Genomic DNA, 21,875 nt, shown 5'->3' with positions numbered 1-21,875 from the left:
TTTCAACTGGAAGAATGTAAGGCTCAATGTCAGGCAAAAAGGGAGGATAGCTGCTCTCACAGTTAACTTTTCAATCAACATGCCATTTCTAAGCAAATTAATAACCTGTTCACCCTAGACCTCTAGAATCAGACTTTCTGGGGGTTGGGCCTAGAATTGTATGTTAAACAAAGCTGCCAGGTGATTTTTTTTTTTTATGCACATGGTTCTGTATTCAGACTACTGGTGTTCAAATATTGACTTTTTTATGTTAACCAGGTGACCTTCAGCAAGTCAATTAACCTAAGACTCATATAATCACAATAGGGGAGCATAAAAACACAGAGTTGCATTAATAAATGAGACAATCCATGCAGAGAGCTTAGCATGGTGCCTGGAAGTATCTTCGCACTTACAAAAAACAAAACAAAACAAAACAAAAAAACATGACATATGACCATGGTACATTTAAGGCTTAAATTTATACATTTGACTCTTTGAAAATACACGTTATCAGTATCACAATATTGACTTAGTTTTCAGTAACTGGTTAAAGCACACAAAAGATAACACAAACACCTCAGAAACTTTAAATTTTTTTTTATTCAACAATGTACACTTATTGTCTCTTAATTTGATCTACAAATTTCTCAATTTCTTTTCTGGTAAAATAAGTAAATCTGGATATGGATGTAGTGTTTGAAATTTATAGTTTTAAAACACTGAACATGAAGTAAGACATCAATAAAGGAAGATCATCACGTACTGACACTTCCTCAGAATCCATGACATCAAAAAACAGCTATGGCAAATACTTAAGCATTTAGCAAAAGGGTAAATTTCTGGCCACTGTTCTTTTACCTAAAAAAAGTCTTTTTGACTGGGCAAAACAAATACTGGAAAAATTTTAACTGGGAGAGGGAAGGAAAAACATCCTCTAACATAACTGTAGTCCACTAATTATCCTTTCCCCTAGACTAAGAGGTAACTCAGCTCCTAAATGCCAGTGCACACAAGACAGAAATTACTTTGCTCCTTCAAATGTGTTCTAAGTGAACTACTTACTTGTAGATTCTGAGTAGTAGCCATAACCATCTAAGATGATGCTAAACCCCTACATTTATGCCTTTTAAGGCCATGCATTATAGGCAACCTTTGGAGTCTTGACTAGTAAGATTTAGTTTTTAACTGTCACTTTCAGTGAAGATACAGGATTTTGCTGTGTTTTCAAAGTCAACACATATCAAGAGCACACTCGATGACAGAGAAGTAACCCTCTTCTACACATAGGAAAAAGCTATAAAACAAATTTTTTATAACTAGAAGCATGGGAAAAAATACCATTTGTATTCTCTTCTATTTAAACTTATTAGCCTCTTCTACAAAGGTCCTGAAGAGATTATAAAACAATCTTTTAAAAATGACTGACAAAACCTGGCCAGTACATCTACACAATCTTTTAAGCACACATACATGTGAAGTAAGGCTATTTAGTACATGCAGACTGCAGCAATTTCACTGAATTTGCCCAAATTCTACACTTGTTCTAATTGGGCAATTTTTAAAAGACACATATTTATCTTTAAAACAAGCTGTGCTTAGATCTTTAAACAACCTAATGATTATAATCTCAAGTCAATCGTTCATTTATTAAACTAAACTTATACCAAAGTGATCAAGGTAAAAAGGTTATCCTACCTTTAAACCAGATTTAAGTCGTAAAATTGTCACAGAACTCCATGTGGCAAAGGACCTTCCTTCATTTCAGTTTGAATTACTTCCCATTTAATCAAATAAACCAAAAATTTCACTGAGGAAGTAGAGCATCCAACAGTTCATAAAACTGATGAAAACTGCCCTGTTTCAAGAAAAGCCCTTTAGTAGATACAAGTCAAGCTCTCATTTAAACTGGTTTACTAAAAAGGTGTCAGTTTTCTTCTTTTCTAGCTCCACTGATGAGCTAGCCCAGAACTGTAACTTTGAGCTAAGTTTCTAAAGATGGTGACACTAAGAACAGCAAATAAGGATAGGTCACTTTTGGTAATGACACACAAATTAAACTTTCAAAACATGTGCATAGCTTTATTCGTCTACTTAGATCTAACCTTTTCATGGAGCTTCAGCAAAATTCTAGTGTGCAAAATGCATTTCTAAAACGTAATGCAAGCAAAGCTTTTCACATTTACACTGGCAGGAAATACAGAGAAACTAACAAGTCACATTAGGGAGAGTTCAGATCTTTTTTTTAATGACAAGAATTGCACAGTTCATTATTTTGAGACAATTGTTGCAGACATAAGTATTTAAAATTTTCTAGGCAAGGTGCTTTAACAATAAAAAACTTTTTGAAAGAGCCAATAACTTGGATCATAGCTCACACAGAATTCCAAATTAAAGCGGACTCCATTATCTCCCTAGATTTTGCAAACAATGCTTTTTATAACACTTTTTTAAACAACACTAAAGGAAACAGCAAGCTAAAATTTTTTTCAAAGCACACAAGAAATGGTGTCATCACATTACTTGAAGGTGTTGAGGGGGAAGGGAAAGGAAGTGAAGAATCCTTTTACTATTTCCCACTACAGAACAGCCACTAACGGACTACAAATGAAAAAAGAAACAACAAAAAAGCAAATTAAATCATTTCCCCAGTTTATAAAATAGTTCCAGTTTGTGACAAGATCTGTAACTTTAAACAGAGAGCACCAGTGGGCGATAGAATGAGCATTTCATACTGCATAAAAATTAGTGAGGTGGTAAGAACCATTAACTATCTCAGCATTACTACATGGCCTTTCCAATGTTTATTTTTTTTTAATATACATGCAAGGCACATTGATATAAAAATAGATCTCTGGCCAACAAATATATTAAATAAGCAAATTAAAATTTTGGCTTTGCATTATTGGCAACATCAAAATATAACCAGATAGCTTTGGACCACATATCTTTCTCATACTTCACCCCATTTGGTGTTTTCTTCCTCCATTATTTTGGGTTCAATCTCCTTAAAGTTTGGGTATGTGCTTGAGAAATGACTTTCCTCTTGTTAAGTAGCATTCCTACTATATTTAACTTTGCTAAGTAAAAATATACTAGAGAAGCAGAATAGTTGAAATTGATTGATTTGATTAAAATAAATTTGATTGGCTTAGGATAGCACTATTTCTTCTGTAATACAAACAAAAAAATAAGTCCCCAGCTTATATAAGTAGACAATTGTTTTCTTCCTAAAATAGATTAGCAACAAACCAAGGATACCACTTGCATTAAGCCATTCTTCCCAGCTCCTTTTTTTTGAGGCAGAGAGGAATTAATAAAAATAAAACTAAAATTTAAAAAGTTTTCAGTAGTAGAAGACATTTTAAGGCCAAAAAGTATACTAACAGAATTTTTAATTTCCTAAGTTATTGTCCTTGATAGGCCAATACCATGAAGTTATTTGTACTGATTCCCTCCCAAAGAGAATTTTTAATTCACTCACTTTTGTTAGTGGCTGTGCTACAGGAAATGTATCAAAGCAACCAATAAAGGTATGGTATATAGTAATGTAAAAAGTGCATCACATTCTTGATTTTCAGTTTCTCATAGCAGCAGCAGGATTAATCTAAGACAGAAAAGTTGTATTTTCATTCTAAAAATGCAACAATACCTAATGAAATGTCTTCAAGATCATGAAAGAATCCTCTTCAATAGAAGATAAATGAAAGAGTAATAATAGACAGGGGCAAACTAAAGGCATCCATTCATATTTACAGATTAAAACCTTGTTAGCACAAATTTTACATCCAGCAAAAGAAATATTTTAAGAATAAAGCAGACATTACTAAAACAGTATCCATTTTTGGAGCCTTGTTTAGCACCTGAGGAAAAAAAGGACAAATGGAAAGCTATATAATTTACCTCAAGTTCGTTTGTTGGTCTATAGAATAAAACTTCAATATACAACGAAAGTGAAACTGAAATGAAAAATGTAGCTATTTTAATAAGGCTGTAGAAAAGGGTTACTGCATTGGAAAAATGTAGCTATTTTAATAAGGCTGTAGAAAAGGGATACTGCAGTATTATAAAATGGCTTTAGAACTCTGGACATAAACAAAATTGTATGATAAAATAGGGAAGTCCAAATCAACAATCCCATCACATGAGGATAGCTGTTCCATAGGTTTCTAGCTCATAACTGCTATTTAACACTCCTAGTAATGCAAAATCAACATACCACTCATGTTTCCTTGGGTGTTTTGATTATGCAGACAATTTAAAACACCATTTATTCATAAGACCTTTCTTGAGTAGCAAAACCATGTGAAATTTAAAACTTATTAAAGCAGTGTTTTTTGAGTGAAGCCAATGATTCATCATTCTTTGTAAATTAATTCAGGTGTATACTTGGTTCTCATACATCTGAACAAATATATTTTAAAAAAACTTTGAAATGACACTCAAAGTCCACCCTTTACCATAAAGGAATCCTGGTACTGTCCATTAATTCCATTAATAAAAATAGCATCAGCATTAAGAATAACCTATGTGTCTCTGCAAACTTAGAGCAGCTATTATACTTCTAGTCGTGTCCTTTGCTGCTTCCCTTTAAACAAAGATGAATACTTTTTGGGGGGAGATAACAATCCTACCCTTTTAAAATCCAGCAGTTAAAGTTAGGTAGAACCAAATAAAAGACAATGCCTGATCAGAATCTACCTCAAATTGGTACAGCATCAACACACCTGGTCACAAAAACTATTGTCCAAAATATGTATCTGTCCCACTATATAGTCTGTTTTGCACAGTTAGCAAAGGTTTATACAAGAGGGATCATGTGTTATTTGAGAATATGGTCCAGTGGTATAACTATATTCATAATCCCTGGAAATGAGACTTAATTTCTCTAAATAAGAAAGCCGTGAAAGAATGACTCCCTCTTATTTAGCAGAATTTAAAATCAAGTAAAGTTCTCTTACAGATTTCTTTGCCTGTGGTCATTTGGTACATGACATTCGACTTCACACTAAAAGGCTTTTTCATATTTAAAAAAGTTTACAACGAAAGGTAAACTATTTGATGCCTCTGACTGGGTTAGCAACAAGCCTAATGACCAAGTATGAAATTACTGCTGCCATGTAATGTTTTGTGAATAAACATATCTTATATAATAGATAACACTCATAACTGAGCTATCGTATTTTCCCTAAAAACTGTTATTTGAAAAAACGATGCAGCACTTTTTTCCTTAATAAAGTTTTTGCAGATTCTGAGTGACGACTAGGTAAGCAGATGATTAAGGAGAACAGCAAAATGGTTCTAAAATGGAGAGAACCTCTCCAGCCATTTATTTTAGGGGAAAAAAAACTGGCATTAACAAATTCTTAGTTATTATCTATCCCCTCCTAGAAAGTAGAGGAGGAAGGATTAAAACTACAGATGCTGTAAATATACTTTATGTGAAAGTTCATTACTAGGAGGTCAGGGGAAAGGCTATGCTATTAACTACAGTTCAGCAAAGTGGGGGTGAATAGAGAGAAAGATAAATACACCCTGTCTTTTGTGGGGAAGGGAAATTATTCAAGACATCTACAAGAGTGGTATGTGACACAGAAGCCTACAATTAAGACAAATTTAAAAAGAAATCTTCACCCATAATTAGTATCTTCATAGCTATTAAAAAAATAGGTCATGATTTCATTCTTAGTGCCATTTTTCAAATACTACCCTTTAAAAAGGATTAAAACCACCTGACTTTATTCTGTGTAATGAAAACAAATGGCACAAAATAAATACAAGTTCATTCTTTGAATACTAATATAATGTCTTACACACATTCATTTACTAATTTTTAATATCTCCTTTCCCTCACACACAAGCACTCCACACGCACACAGACACACACCTTTTTCAGTCTTTATAATGGAGGGATGTTAAAAATCCCCTCGACTGTATTTGGTTTATGCTACAGTACTAATACTCTGAGTTGAAGGAAAATTATACCAAACAATAACACATTAATGTTATTTAAATGTGCTAAATTAATCACAGCTGAAGTTTAGAAGCTTACACAAAAATAATCAGAAAACAGATCAACTCTTAAGATTTTTTTTTTAATAAGTGCTCTGTAAGGAATTGTGTGAGGACCTAAGGAGAAAGATTGCGACAAGTAGGAAGTTAAGTGTTACCAAACAGCACAAAAAAAATATCTGTCCCAAAGTCCTGCTTGTACCTAGGCAATTAAGTCCATTAACCCAATGCCCCCAAAATACTGACAGTTAATATAATGGGGCACTGATTTCCCAGAAGGTTAAGAGACATTCCTAATTCTATACCTCTAACCATATAATCAAGGAAATTTTAGTGGAGAAATCAAAGTGAAATGTTGCATTGTTTCAGTTAGAAGTGAGACTCTCAAAAACCTTTGGACAGAGAAGGGATACATTCTCTTTTTGGCTTCTCTAAACATGGAGGCCTGAGGAATATGGAAGGGAAGTAGGAAAGCAACAATAGCTTTCTAGAGATAGTTTGTAAGTGTTGATTTAAAAGCCCAATTCAGATGAGGCTGTTTGTTTTTGTTTTGTTTTTCCTTTTTAAATATATAGTCATTCAACCTCTCTATGTCACAAACCCAGAAAGTTTCTTGTGAGTTGTGAGACAGAAGAGCTTTAAAACTCCAGGAAAGCAAAATGACATTAAAAAAAAAAAGGACGGGGCACAAGAGTAGGGGTGGGGTTGGAATCTGGCCCTAAGGCGACAAGTGGTTACACAAGGCAATTGAACACACAGCAGAACTTTAAAACCTATAAAACAAACTGGAGCCTTTTTTTCCTTTAATCAACCTTATATCTTTTTTTTTTAACTTTTTGAAATTTTTATTTAAAAAAAAAAACACAAAAACACAGACTTCTTTCACTTCAGTATGTGGTATGTTGCATTTTCCAGTTTGTTCAATGCTTTAAAGCTCAAGGATGCCTCTGCTTTCAATTGTACACGGGCCTGAAGCATCCTAGCTTTTGGCAAGCAGGCAGGAGACTCAACAAAAATCAAAATAGGAACAAGGCAGACTAAATGCAGGGCACATCTGTAAACATATTATACATTTGAAAATTACAATATCAGTAAAAGTGATACAGTTTACAGGTGAAATGAAACTATCTGGAACTGGCCTACCACAAGTTTCTGAACCTGGACTGATACAATAAGTTATTTTATATATATATATATATTATGTATAAAAAATTTTGTTTACATCAAGTGGAATTGGCAATCCATGCTTATACTTTTAAAATCTAAGCAGGGCAGAAATCCAGACGATAAAGATGTTTTCTCTATTCTATGTTGAGTCCAACAGCTTCCTTCACAAACTACTTGTTAAAAGCCTCAAATAGTCAACAAAACAAGAAAACTCATCCATACTACAGTCGCTCAAAACCGGACATTTCTTAAGCAAAGGGGTTGAGCAAAAGTAGTTACTTTCTCCCCAAATACCCTAGGGGATCCAGTCTACTTTTATTAGAAGACTACACCTCTCTCTATAAATGCCCAGCTATTGTAACCTGTATTTGACATACATGGATATACTAATTTCTGTGTGTGTGATGTGATGCTACATCAGGCCAGATAACTTGTTTTTATGCCACTAAACATCACCCAATCTTAAATTGGACCCTTCATTTCTTCACACACACAATAAACTTATTTTAGCATGCTATATACAAGCTGCAGTGCAACAGAATGGCAATGTGATGATACAGGGCTAATGCTCTTCTCTGCCCAAAAGAAAATTTCCAGAATTTCACATTATTTTCCTTAAAAAAACCATTTTGCTCTAGTTATAAAATATATTTATTAAGATATAATTAGAAGCTAATAAGCTCAGAAGTATAGTTTGCATGAAAACACACCTTCTATAGGCAGGGTTTATTACCTCCTCACTGGCTAAAAACATGAAAAATTTTTATCATTTTCATGGAATTTTTTCTTCCCCTTTTAGATATTTCTGAGAAATTAAAAGAGAATTTACAGAAAGGTACAGAAGTTTCTCTTTAGATGTTTGATGAAAAACAATGAAAACAGCACATTTAGTGTTAGTGACAGGGCAAATCTGGAGCACCTACAGTTGAAAAGCAGAATATATTTTTGCTCCCACTTATACATTAAAATATGGGCACAGGAGTATTTTTCCATATGAAATTTCTAAAGCCAATTATTTGTTCTGTAACTTTTCTTTAAATGACACTCATGGATTCTTCACTTATTAAAGTCCAACATGTAACCAAAGCCAACTGAACTATGTATCACCAACTATTCCAGAATTGTAGAACTTCAATGCCCTCCCCTATCCCTACCCCACAAAAAATAAAAGAAAATATTTCCCCAAAACCCCACAGAGGCTGCTTAACTCGTGGCAAGACATGCAAATCATATTCGCTAAAAAAATACACCCCTGCAAACTTCAAGGCATTTATCCAGCATTCTTGCAGGGCTCAAAGTATAACCAAAACATCAAGGGAGGAGTGGGGGAAAATGTTGAATCATTCTGGGTTCCCCCTGATTAGTGTATCACTTTAGTCACAGAACAAGATACGGAGATCTTAAGTGGATTTGCCTTTCCAGTGGGTCATTTGTTGCCCAAGTTGATGACAGCAGGAACTTTAGAACCACGCTTGTTAACAAGTCTGTATTCATTAACCACTTGCATTCACACTTAAAAACAAAAATTAACAAAAGAAAAAAGAAAAAAAGACTATTCAGTACCGGAGATTAAATAACCATGTGTAGTCTCTTGAAATAAATTTGATTCCTTAAGAAGTCTAATTACTTTCAGTTGCCTTTTTTTAAATAACTATATATATATATGTATATATATATATGTATATATTATCCTGTGATTCTACTTATGGTTCCTCTGCTGCGTTGAAGATCTAGGAGCATAAAAGCCTTGTGTCCCCCATGAACGGTGGCTCTAATGCTGCAGGAAGGTTACAAATAGGCAGTCTGGTCCTTCATTGATCTGGACTATCCATGGCTTCATTGTAAGTGATTATCCTTTTGGGATCTGAAGGGAAGGTTAAAAAATAAATACATAAATAAAAATAAGGTCTAGAATCCCCAAATACCCATGTTCCAATAACAAAACCCAAATAACCGTCATTTAACCTGAATGAAAATACAATTTAAAGACCATTTCTTCTTTGTATTAACACATGTGCAATCCACTTTTTCTCAACCTAATAGTTCAGCATCCCAATAGACTCCTAGCAACAGGGTCCTCTAGTCAATGAGGACTCCTAGAGATTAGAGAGCTCAGTTAACAAGGGTTTTCCTTTCTGTTTTTCCTGATTATAAAAGTAGTACATTTGAAAAAGAGAGACCAAAACAATAAAGCTTAAATCATCCAATACTAAAACAAACACTTGGATTTATTTTTTGTTCTTTTCAGCAAAATGAAGTCAAATTTTATTTTAACCAGTGTAGGCTGCCTAGCTTAGAATTGCTCAAGTAACACCTATCACCAAAACTTCAGGTTAATTTGGCAAAACAATCAGTTCAGTCCTAATCATGACTTAGGTTCTTCCTTCTTCCTAATTTGCTATAGCACCACCAACCTTTATCCTCAGAAACAGAAGACCATGGTTCTCCTGGGTTCAAAGTATAAAAGAGAGTATGTCTGGGTAAAGACTCCAGTGTTCTCTTAAACTCATATTTATTTAGCTGTATGCTCCCCTATTCTCAAGAGGCAATGATTTTATTCCATACTATTGCTACTGATAAGTAGATAACAAGAGCTATTTTAAGTGTACATGCTTTAATAAAAAATAGGCAATCAATAAAACCTGTCACCTAATGGAAATATTGTAAAGGCCTAAAAATAATAATGAAGAAATCAAGCTCACCTAAGCCTAAGAGTCAATCTAATTTAGTCCAGAGATATTATCTTTTCAAGGACTACAAGAACCATCTACTAGCAACCTGCCATGAAGATAATGCTTATTCTTAAATAGTAGCTATTTTACAGTAAAAACAAAGGTCTACTTTGGCAGGATATATTTTCCAGTTTACCTTTTTTTCATGTGTTTGAACAAAAAAGAAACACAGAAAGCAAACAAAAAAGATACACAGAAAGCAACTCAAAATAATTTAAGAACTTGCTAGTTATCAAGCCACAGCTGTTAGACAGACAGACACACACACACACACACACACACACACACACACACAATCTGGCTTAAGAACAAGAATAAGTTGGAAGGAGGAGCAATGTTGGGAAATCTAGGAACCCTACATTCCAGTCCTGCCAGTTTCTAGTTTCCATAAGTAACCTCTCTGGGCCTCAGTTTCCTAATTTGTAAAATAAGATAGAAGAGAGTTTATAATATGAATCTTCAAGTTCTAAAATTCTAGGAATGTCACATTCACCCAAAATTCAATCATATTACTGAGCAAAGCAGATGGGAAGTGAGATACAGTTAATTACACGGTTCTGAAAAGCCAAATCTCTTAGTGACTAGTTCTCCAAACAGAACTCTCACTTTATTGCAGGTTATTTCACAACTAACATATTTTAATATATTTGGAAAGAAGGCACACAATAATTAGGATAACTCAATATCAATTTTTTGAAAATTCTAAATAATCCAAATGTGGATTATCCAGTTCCTCTGCCCTCCTGCTAGTAACATCTTGTTTATGGGGGGTGGGGTGAGTGTATGTTGAAGAATGCTAATTTGCTATTCTTTAGATTTCTCAGAATATACAGCCCTAATAAGGTTCCTAAAACAGTTAATATTTTTTTGAAATGTGAATTTCAGTTCTTAAGCAACCTCTCATCTACCAAATATAAAGACCAGCCATAGTAGAAACACTTATGTTGATTTCCTAGATGAAAAAATATATGGTCTGTCTTACTGTCATAATCAGGGGCAAAAGAAAATAATCATGTTCTTCATCTAGCAGATAAAGAGTGCTTTCATACATTCTTTTCACTGACAGTGTTTGTTGTTACCCATCCTTAGCGGTCCTGGTATGGTAGGTAGTGCTTTTTGACTGCAGTTATTAAACAACTCAAAAGACAAAGTCTACTTATTTGGCAGGCCACTATTCACATTATTCCCACACAAAAATAATGTACAGTAATTAGTGATTAGTATTAACATTTCAGGTAACCTAACCATTCTTACCTTGCTTCTGCAAATTCCAAACAGATTCCATTTCTGCAAAGGAAAAAAAAGATTAATTTATACAATGAATTTTGAAGAGCAAAGTTTAAAGCTATGCTTTTCACTTTAAGTTAAAAAACTTACACTGGTTATTGCTATGCTGGAAGGAGAGTTGAAATAGCACAGTTCTATAAAGCTCAGACAAAATTCGTATTTTCATATCATTCTTAAAAATGTCGTTCAGATTGCTTTAAGTGTTGATGACACAGTCAATTACTATCTGAAATCAAATTGCCAAGAGAACAGTTTTGTCTACACGAATAGCAAAGATATTCAGAGGCACGATATAGATAAAATGATATTTAATAGCTCAGTTATTAAAAAAACACCAAGTATTTTTGGGTAACAAGGTACTCAAGTCTTCTGAATGAAGCATTCATCAAATATGATTACGCTTGATGCTGAAAATACCTTATTAAAAGTTTACTTAACTCTGCTATAGGCAAATGGTTCTGTTCTTCAAACCACATCTACTCTTATTTCAACCCATAAGGTCAAAATGCTTATCCATTAATAACATACAATCTTCATTTGTTCCAATTCCATTCAAATGTGATAATCTACAATGTGTTTACTTCAGTATCTTCCAATAAGGGAAATATGTAAATGACCGAACTATAGTAACATACAGAAAGCAAGCAAGAAAAACTACCTGGAAGCATACTAGAAAGCTTCACAGAAGGGATATTCCAAGTCCTATGAGTAAGACAGTAGATGACTATCATACCACAAGAACCTAAGAATTGGAACTTGAAAGGAAATACCCTGAGGATATTAATGTAAACAAAAACCATTTAGTAACAGGAATGAACTATACTAACACTGAGAATAAGTAATCTTCCTGTGGCCATACAATTACTATTCTGAAAAGATAAAAAGGTGACTTTATTTAACTAGATTTTGTGTAATTGTTTTCTATGTTTATCAGCAACCAATTACAGTTAAGAAAAACAAAACCAGAGCTCATTAAGATAGGCTGTATCTGGACATGGGTTATAGTTAAGGTACAACATAATCCCTCCCTGAGGTTAAAAAAATAAGAATAAAAAATAGGTGTATAGATCTAAAATTATTACTTTTTTGTTTTATATGTATGGATGAGGTTAGGGACCAGAAAAATTACTCTTTGCCCAACAGGTCAATGTAAAAAGCTGCTAAATTTTTTTGAAAATTTGTCAGAACTGGATATTTGGAACATGAGATTAATTATTCAAAATGATCAAAGTTAATTATCCAGATAGAATTCCATTAAAGGTATCAAAGCAATTCTGTAATTAAACAAAGACTGGGAAATAATGCAATGGTTGCCACTTGGTCCAAGAGCTTTGTTGGATGAAATGGGCTTTAAAATGTTGGACAGATGCCTATCCATCCACAGAAGGGAAGGAAAATTCCTTTGTCCTAAAAGGTCTAAGGAGAGAGAATCGTAATCAATCTACTCTGGAAAAAAAGAAGGTATACCAGGAAGGGAATTCTAGTCATAGTGCTCATATTTATCACTCTAAAATAATTTAGACAATCTGGAATAGCTGAAATAGTCATTAGAGCTGTTACCTTAAAAATTTCTGTTATCTCAGAATGGCTTATTTTAAGAAATCCAAAGATAAGCCTTCCGTTGGTTGACCTAACCACAAAAAATCGCCCAACACACTAACATTTTTTTTTAGAGAAAGTACAGGAATCTCACATTTTGCAACAAATAAATTCCTGAGTTCTGTATACATAGATCACTTGATACTCATTATTGTAAGTTTGCTTAATGCAAAGATAAAGCTATATTTACTTTTATGTTGTTAAAAAAAAAAAGTAATCAAACTTTTCATTTTAACCCACCTATGCTATAGCATTTCCTTTTTTCTTCCCCACTGCAATCTCAACCTGCCTCTGTCCCTTTTTTGGGGGGGCGCGGGGGTTGGGGGGACTAGGGTGGACAATATTCAAGAGTCACAGTAGCAACCATACTACTTTCCCAAAAACTTAGGTTGTTCCTTGGTATCCACAAAGGATAGGTCCCAGGACCACCCGCGGATGCCAAAATTCACAGATGCTCAAGTCCCCTACATAAAATGTCACAGATCAATGCACACAGTCCCTTCGCATCTGTAGACACTTAACTGTGGACGGAAAACAGTACTGGTAACTATTGAAAAAACTTCACATATAAGTGGGCCTGCACAGTTCAAACCTGTGTTGTTGAAGGATTAACTGTATTTGCCAACACCCAATTTCTTCAACGGACTGAAGACATTTCCTTAGCTTAAACTAGAACATTCGGCTTTAGGTTTTACTCTTAATATTATAGATTTTAAATGATTTCTGATAAGAAAGTTTTATTATTCTCAAATATGGGCTCCAAAGCAGTAAATTTGATTATAACTCTTAAGAAAAGGGAAGTATGACTTAGTTAAAAAACTAGCCATGGGCCAGCCTACCTTGTACCCCCAAAATAAATCAGCATTATCTACAGTGCAAAAAACAATTTCCCTTCCTGTTATTTAATATTAACTACTTCTGCAACCAGTAGCAACTTGATTTCCTTGACTAGAATTTAAAAGTTTTCACGAAACACAAAGTTGAAATGAGAAAGAAGGGGAAATAAAAAGTTTGCATGATTACGTGCATGCTCAAACAGCCTTACTAAGGCTGGAGAGAACATATGAAAATAGTGAATTACATTTTGCCCTCTTTTAGGCTACAAAGTCTCAATTCAAATTCTAAAAATGAAATGGGCTACTTTGTGTAATTTTAATTATCATGAGAAGCTGAACATATGAATAGTATAAATAAGGGTACAGAAGGCACATTCAACTATACAAAAATCATAACATAGTAATTAACCTTTTACTTTAATACCATCCTCTCCTTCTACACACACACACACACACACACACAATCTTTAAACCCCTCAGTTTAAGATGGATCACAAAATCCAATCATACAAATAATTATTGGAAAACGGCCACAGGGCTAAACCTGCTAATTTTAAGGTAAGGTTTCTTCTGCTCTCAAGATACACCAAAGTAGGCAATTTGTTAAAATTTAGTAATTCAGATCACCATCCAAATTTGAAATTTTCAAAAATTTAGTTATGCCTCTCCACCAAATGAAGAAAATATTCAATTTCTAAAGCTGACTTTCTATGTAGCTCCTTATCATAATGTTTCCTGTAGTTAATGGCCAATTACCTGCAAGTTCTTAATCCTAAATAGATTATAAAGTAATATTTATGGGTTAGGGACATAGATGCAAAAACAGAAAGGCAGGCTCTGCCTCAGCTTTTCTAGATAAATCTATCAGCATGAATAAAGCTTGACAGTATTAAAAAGAACAAGGTATGCTAGAGCAGGGGTCAGAATGTAGGTTCTACCCACCACTTTTTTTTTTTACAAAAAAAAAAAAAGGTTTTATTGAAACACTATGGCTGCTTTTATGTACAAAGCAGAATCAACTTATGAGTAATTGCCAACAAAAACCCTATGGCTCACAAAGCCTAAAATATTTACTATCTGCTCCTTTATACAAAAAGTTTGCTGACTCATGTGTTAGTGGTCCCACATAGTTTAAGGCTGAAAGACACAAAGATTTAGAAAAATGTTCTTCTGCTATTCAGAGGAACACGAAGGCATATATAAAGAAAAGTTTATTATTTAATCATATAGGTGAAGGGAAGCCACTGAAGAAATCTAAGGTTAGGCACTAAAAATCAGTAATGATTCCTTGAGGTAACTGAAGAGAATGGATGAAATGACAATACAAAGAGCCCAGTATGTTACTGTAAAAGTAAAATTAGGAGTTGTATTAGAGATGGAAAAGAAAAAAAGGGAGATGTTGGAGACAGGACTCATATAACCTAATGAAAAGGGTTATATGTTAATTCACTGAGAGGGGAGGCAGGAAAGAGCAGGGTTTGAACAAAAATGAATTCAATTTTATATACGTATAATTGGAATGATACAGAAAACATGTGCTCTGAATTCAGAGTAAAAGCACTTGAAGTGTTAAGCTTAATACACAGTGATAAAATTGGATGAGATTACTCAGAAGAGTTTGAGTAGCATGAAAAGGAAACTAAGGAAACACTATCATGTGAGGAAAAAAGAATGAGAGCAGAAAGGTTATATACTGAAGATGTATAAAGCAAGAGAGTGTGTAGAATTAAAGAAATGCAAAACTAGAGAATTTAGGGAGGGAGCGTTCAGCTACAGCAATTCTTACCCAAAGTTAAAGACACTTGTAACTTCTCCGTCACCTATCCCTTTTTCTCTAGCCCAATGCTATTGCCGTGGTTCAAGGAATGGCATTTTTTATAAACATAGCTCTTTTAACTGGCCTCTTTTGCCATCAATTGAACCCCACTTTCTGTCTTCTACACACCACAGCTATTATTCTCTTCTTTAAAAATATGAATTTGAAAGTGACCACAATGTTCAAAACATTTTAGTGAATTCTCACTGCCTACATGGAGAATGGATCTGTGTTTGTCTTGCATAAAATTTATTCGGACTCTCTGTACAATAAGTAAGCCTACTTCCACTTAATTTTGAATCCCTCCCCAGTAGATCCTGGTCCTAACCACCCACCTTCGAGGTTTCTCTATGTTCCAACTGTATTTTAAATATTTTATGTTTCTCTACAGAGCTTTCACACTAGTAATACATTTCTTTCCATTTATGTTTTCCTATTAGAATTCCCCAATAACATGAACCCTCTCTTTTCATCTATTTATCACCATTGCTTCGCACAGTGCTGGGCACAAGGAATAAACATTGATTTGAATGAACTACTCACTCATAAATCAGCAAGGACTATAAGTAAATAATATTAGGTAGAACCCATCTGAAACTGCTGATATTCAACCTTTGTTTTTGACCTACAAAAACAGCATTTCATATGGTCCAAACAAATAGATTCATCATTTAATTCTAAAATCCTTTGAAGAACAAGACTGAAGCTAAGAAGGTTAAAGCCAAGTAGAGGCTTATTATTATGCCTTTAAAATTCAAAAGAGCATTTAAAAAATTCATTTAAAATTTTCAGATTTTAAAAAGCATATAATGACTCCCCTTCCCCCCCAAATTACACCAAATATAAGGGCAACCAAGCTGACTCCCACAGTTGAGAACCCCCAGATCAATTTACCATTAATATGCCTTCTAACCCTTTTAAGCCATTTTATTTCAAACTCGGTAAAATTCAGCTGGAATGGTGACTTTTTAAAACAATTTTATTTTACTTTATTGAAATTTTTAAATTTATTTTTTATGGTGACATTGGTTAACAAAATCTGATAAGTTTTACCTGTACTGAAATGGTGACATTTTAAAATTCTGGGATTCCCCCCGCTGCCAGCATCTAATCCAGATCAGCCCATCTTTGGATGATTACTGGCTATCCCCAAACCATGTTTTACTATTCTTATTTCCACTTTTTCAAGCAGTCCATTGTACCTACTTATGCTTTTCAAAGTAATTTCTTTGCAAACTTTGTCAGAAAAATTTCCCTACTCTTTTCTTTTACATTTTGACTATACCCATAGAGATATGCAGTACATTTTCAAGCAAATTTGATTAAGGTAGTTAGAAGTCACTGCCTTTCAGCAGATGCTTAACAAATGCTTCAGTTTATCAATTTCAGTTCTGTAGTCCCAATTTGGAGCTACACCAAACCAGACTAAAAAGAGTTGTCTGGATCACCTCTAAATAAACACAGTAAAAATTCAGAGCCCAAGGCGTTTGTTTTTGGTTTTGTTTTTTGCTCATTTCTACTGCTATACTTATTCTAATCTGGTTTACTTTTAAAGGTAAAATAACCACAAATTGAAGTTCCTTGGAATGAAACTGCTACTACAAAATGATAGTAATAGACAATTTGTTTTCATAGCATGGGTAGTTACTTCTCTCACCCTCAGTTCTTAAGCTAATAAAATCTAGGGGTTAAATTTTAGCTTCTGCAAATTCCTTATAAGTTACTTTTCAGACTAATACGAAAGTAAATTCGTTATAATTGCACTCATAAAGCAGACTTAATGAGAAATCAAGCACCCAGTATAGATGCTAAAATGGCAAGTCATTGGGGGAAAGGAAGGATCTTCTACTGTTACATATCCCTACATGTCTCATTTTATACAGGAGGGAAAAAAAACCTTTCCCAAATCTAGGAACTTTAACTAGGGCTGAAACCAAAGTCGAATCTGCAGGTACCTTTAATAAGATTATTGGAAAGACAGCAGTGAGAAATCATGGAGCAATTACAATAAAATGCAGTAAAAGTGAAAATACTTATTAAAAATAAATAATACATTCACATGACTGTGAATATAAAAGGGAAAAATCTTTGTTATTTCTCTGCCTGGAGTATTCTGAGTTTAACTGATCTTCCACTTTTAGTCATCAGAAAAATGGCTTCCATTCTACCCTACAAATTGGTGCTACATTAATCTACCTGAACACAGATCTCCAAATCAATTGCTTAATACCAACTCAATTTTTAAAGCACTTGAGCACAATCGGATAGAATGATTTTATAAAATCAGGAAACCCAGGCTTAAAAGTGACAAATGAACTTTGAGAAGAGGGTCATCAGCCCAGATAATGAAACAGTCCTAGAGAATTTCTAAGTGTCTTACCCAAGACCAAACAACAATGAAGTGGCAAAAGAGCTGGAATTCAAATTGAGGTCTTATCCCAAAGCTTCTGCTCTGAAACACCACCAAACACTGCCTCTATTATTGAAAGCTTGACAAATACAAGGTCGGTCTGAAGAAATCATGCAGCTTCTGACTTGGTCTATCAAAATGCTGTCTTTGGAAATTTTATACACTCTGACCTCCACCTTGTGAAAAAGCTCAAGTTAGCCATTTGAAGAAAGAGAGAAGGCTGGCCAACAACCAAGTGTTCCAGCCATCAGACACCTGAGTAAAAGAAGCCATCTTGAATATTTAACCAAATTGATATTGAACTTTTAGATGAAATAAGTTCTAGACAACATTTGCTGGCTATAACTGCATGAGTGATCCCAGCTGAGCCCACTAAATCCACAGAACCATGAAAACCATAAATTGTTTTAAGCCAACAAATTTTGGAGAAGTTATGCAACAGATAACTAGAATGATTTTATCTTGATCCCTTGGTTAAGACAGTGTCTGCCTGGTTTCTTCATTCTAGTTACTATTTTTACTTTAAAAATGATAATTTGTGAGGAGACATTTAAGCCCTTATTAATGTCCTTTTCTTCATCAAACTTTTAGCTACTAGTTTTAGTAAGCTAAAATCAAATGTTACTGTGATGGGTGGAAAATGTGAACTAAAAAACTGAATTTAAAAAGTAACATACGATTTGCCCAAGTACATAAACTGGGGATAGCAGCATTAAAACCCATCTTCTGTCAGTTTAAATTACTTTCACTCCACCAGCCTATTTCCTTAATATTCAGTGACTCTCTCCACTTCCAGACTGAAATTAAAAACCTCCATGACCTGGCAGCAACTTACCTTCCTCTTTTTGAGATCCCCTCAGCACATCCAAAGTGGATCCCTTTCAATATTTACATTTACTCATTTCTCTTCTTATATTCATTCCTCTTCCTTGCATTTCCATAAGTCAAAAATGTTTCCCATCTATCAACACCCAGTTTAAACGCTGCTGCTTCCAAGAAAACATACCATGCACTTACTCTTTCCACTTTTACTCCATTAAATTCTCTCCCCCCCCACCCCCAAGTGAAATCTTCTAGTTAATTTTATGCCATAGCCTAAGGTTGCCTCAGGGATATTTTACACTAGATAACTTTCACACTGACTCACCCTGACCATCAAGGATTAAACCTCAATTCATCTCCCCTGAATCAATATGTGCTGGGTAAAATTTACCATATCGTTATTTTTTAATGAACATTCCAAAATGATAGCTTTTGAAGGCTTGATATTCAGTGAAATATTTAAATTAGCCAGGCAAGATAAATCAACCTGATTTAAATTAACATGGACCAAAATGCACAACTCATATCAATCTACCTTATTTCAACAAACTCAGCTTCAAAAATCAGACCATTTCAAAACTAAAGATTCATCTCAGAAAATGAGGATTTAGTGTTATAAGCTTATGACAACAAATCAAAGAATTCCACTAAACTAAGAATTCTGAGTAACTGCTTTGAAAGAGACAACAGTTATATGTTCTGGGCATGTGCATTCAAAGCTATCCTCTAACATACTCAAAGTATCAACTAGCAAAATGTTATAATACCTGGAATTTGCTTTTAAAAACTCCTAAAAAAGAAAGTGTGAAGGTGGGCAGGTAAAACAAGAATGATGTTTTTAAATGCCAAAGCTAGATGCTGGGTACACTGGGGTTCATTATATTACTGGCTCTATTTTGTGTATACTTAGAATTTTTTCATGATTAATTTAAAAAGATATTACTTTATTAAAGCTTTCCCTCCTAAGTGTCACTTTAAATAAACAAAAAGACCTCTCTTACCTTAAATATTGATACTGCTATGTAATGGAACTATATGCCTCAATATATCATAAATTAGCAGTCTTATTTCTTTAAAGTTAGTAGTATAATATATATCAAAAGCTAAAAGAAAAATCCCAAGAACCAGAATCTCCATCAATCCCTTATTTGTGTCAACGTACCTTCATTTCATATGCTCTATTGTACTGACCATTCAGATTTAAAAAAATTTTTTTTTATATCTCTGCAGCACTTCTAAAGCTGCGAGTATCGTTTAAGCTAAAAGTGCACCATTCCAACTGAACTGACATAAAGCATCCTCCTACCTATAACTTTCAAATAAAGTTGCTGAAGGCTTATTTTTGAAGTTAGGAAGTATGCATAGACCTTCCAATTCTAAGGCTAAATTCAACTCACTAAGAGAGTACTTCTGAACATTTAAAGACTACATTAAAAGACCAAAAAAATAATACAGGTGCTCTTTTATAAACGATATTCCAATAAGCCCAAGTGATTTACTTCTTTAGAGTTTAACTTAAAAGAAAAAAAAAAAAAAGCAAGCCTTCACTTATGAACAAGATCTGCAGATCTTTAAAAGGTTGTGCTTTAAAACAAATTCAAATGATTTAATGGACCACTCTACATTTGGCAGGAATTCAAAGAACCTGCCATTTTGTGACCTAACTGAATTGAATATTACCTATTACTCTAAGGGGAAAAACAATCTATATCAAGTTAACCTCAATAATGTTCAACTACAAAACTCAAACTGATATACTTTACTAAAGCAAACCTTTCAGTAACACCACCAAAAATAAATAAAACTGCATTCATGTAGGGGCATTTAGTTTACCTAAATACCACTGATTTCATACTTATCCTGTCGATAAGGAAAATGCATACAGAATACCTAGAAATAGGAGATAATACTCCCATTTTAAAAGGCCTACAATTCTCCATAATAAAAACCACAAATAAAACCACCAACCACCCACCAAATGGAACAACTTGTCCCAGAAATTTTCTGCAAGTTGTGGGAGAACTTAACATAATCAGATTTCCTCTCAGGCTCACACAATGACCACTAGGTACATAATTCTTTGGTAAAGATTTTTCAAGTAATAGTCTCTAAAAGACAGATGGCATGGAAAATAACACCAAAAACACTCAACTTCCCTGACAGAATTCAACTTAACAATGAACCACGTCTTAAGAAACTAAGCATTCTTTTTTTGCCCTAACTTTTCTAAAAACATTCGGCTCCTCGTTAACTCATGTTTACTTCTAAAGAGCAGTGCTGGAGAGAAAAGTGAAGACAGGTAATTTTATCTGCCAAGATTTCTATTCCTAAACTCCCATAAGACAATTCTACTTACTCCCATTTTTTTTTTAAAAGAAAAATAGAAAAAGGACATCTGTTTATTTCACTAAGTGTCTTACAGTTTGCAGATAAAAAAAGGAATGCAGACTAGGTAGTTTTCTTAAAAGGCACATAAGTAGCTTTGTTATTGATCTCTGAGGCAGTGATTCTTCCAAGGAGCATATGGTAATTACCTCATCCCCACAATGCATGTTGATCCTACCTATGTGTAGTAGCAAGTGATTGCCTGAATGAGCCGCTGTTAAAAATGTGCATGAAACTAATATGCTGTATGTCAACGATAATTGAAAAATAAATTAAAAAAAAAAATTTAAATGGGAACGTGGAGTATATACTAGGAGTGTGCATGCATGCCTGAAGTATGCATTTCTATTGGGGTTTTGGAGGGATCAAGGTGGAAGACTGAAAACCTCTGTTCTCAAAACCACAGAAGTTATAAATATCATTCATTAAACTCCATTAGCTTTATGAATTTAAATTAGCTTATGCCATACAGTAAATTTTAAAGACAAATAAACCACATTCTAAAGAAGTTATTGCTGGCACGGAACTTGAAAGATACCTGGTTCCTTTTTAATACGGGCTTTGGGGCTATGAGAAATATAGCCTCCCAAGAGCCTGGTCCTTACAATGCTAATTGTGCATGCCATTGTAGTTTGTCTAAATTATTTTCTAGTTACCATCTGGCATCCATTTTTCCTTATTATAAGAGAAAAATAGTTTGACACTATCTTTTTGGACTCTTCTCCTTAAAAATAGTTTCACAGCAAAGTGAAACTATTACGTGAACTCACTAATAAAGAAGCATTATGATAGAAAAAGCAAAGGAGAAAGGTGTATCTGTTAAAAGAAAA

At 34.0% G+C, this 21,875-nt stretch overlaps 1 protein-coding gene across 1 annotated transcript in view; it reads right to left on the bottom strand.

Moving 5' to 3' along the window:
- Window positions 1–564: 564 nt before the first annotated feature.
- The window catches only part of NUFIP2 (nuclear FMR1 interacting protein 2), a 28,445-nt gene continuing 7,134 nt past the window's right edge, over window positions 565–21,875 (bottom strand). Inside the window, exons 3-4 of the mRNA XM_016139008.2 lie at window positions 11,145–11,177; window positions 565–9,022 (exon numbers count right to left, since the gene is read on the bottom strand). Of these exons, the coding sequence (XP_015994494.2) occupies window positions 8,970–9,022; window positions 11,145–11,177 (86 nt within the window). The 3' untranslated portion in view covers window positions 565–8,969. The remainder of the gene's footprint in view (window positions 9,023–11,144; window positions 11,178–21,875) is intronic.

The sequence above is a fragment of the Rousettus aegyptiacus genome, unplaced genomic scaffold (genome assembly GCF_014176215.1).
Source record: "Rousettus aegyptiacus isolate mRouAeg1 unplaced genomic scaffold, mRouAeg1.p scaffold_m13_p_6, whole genome shotgun sequence".
Classification (NCBI taxonomy): Eukaryota; Metazoa; Chordata; class Mammalia; order Chiroptera; family Pteropodidae; genus Rousettus; species Rousettus aegyptiacus.
The sequence above is the reverse complement of the archived record's forward strand: the minus strand, read 5'-3'. Positions and strand labels throughout refer to the sequence as shown.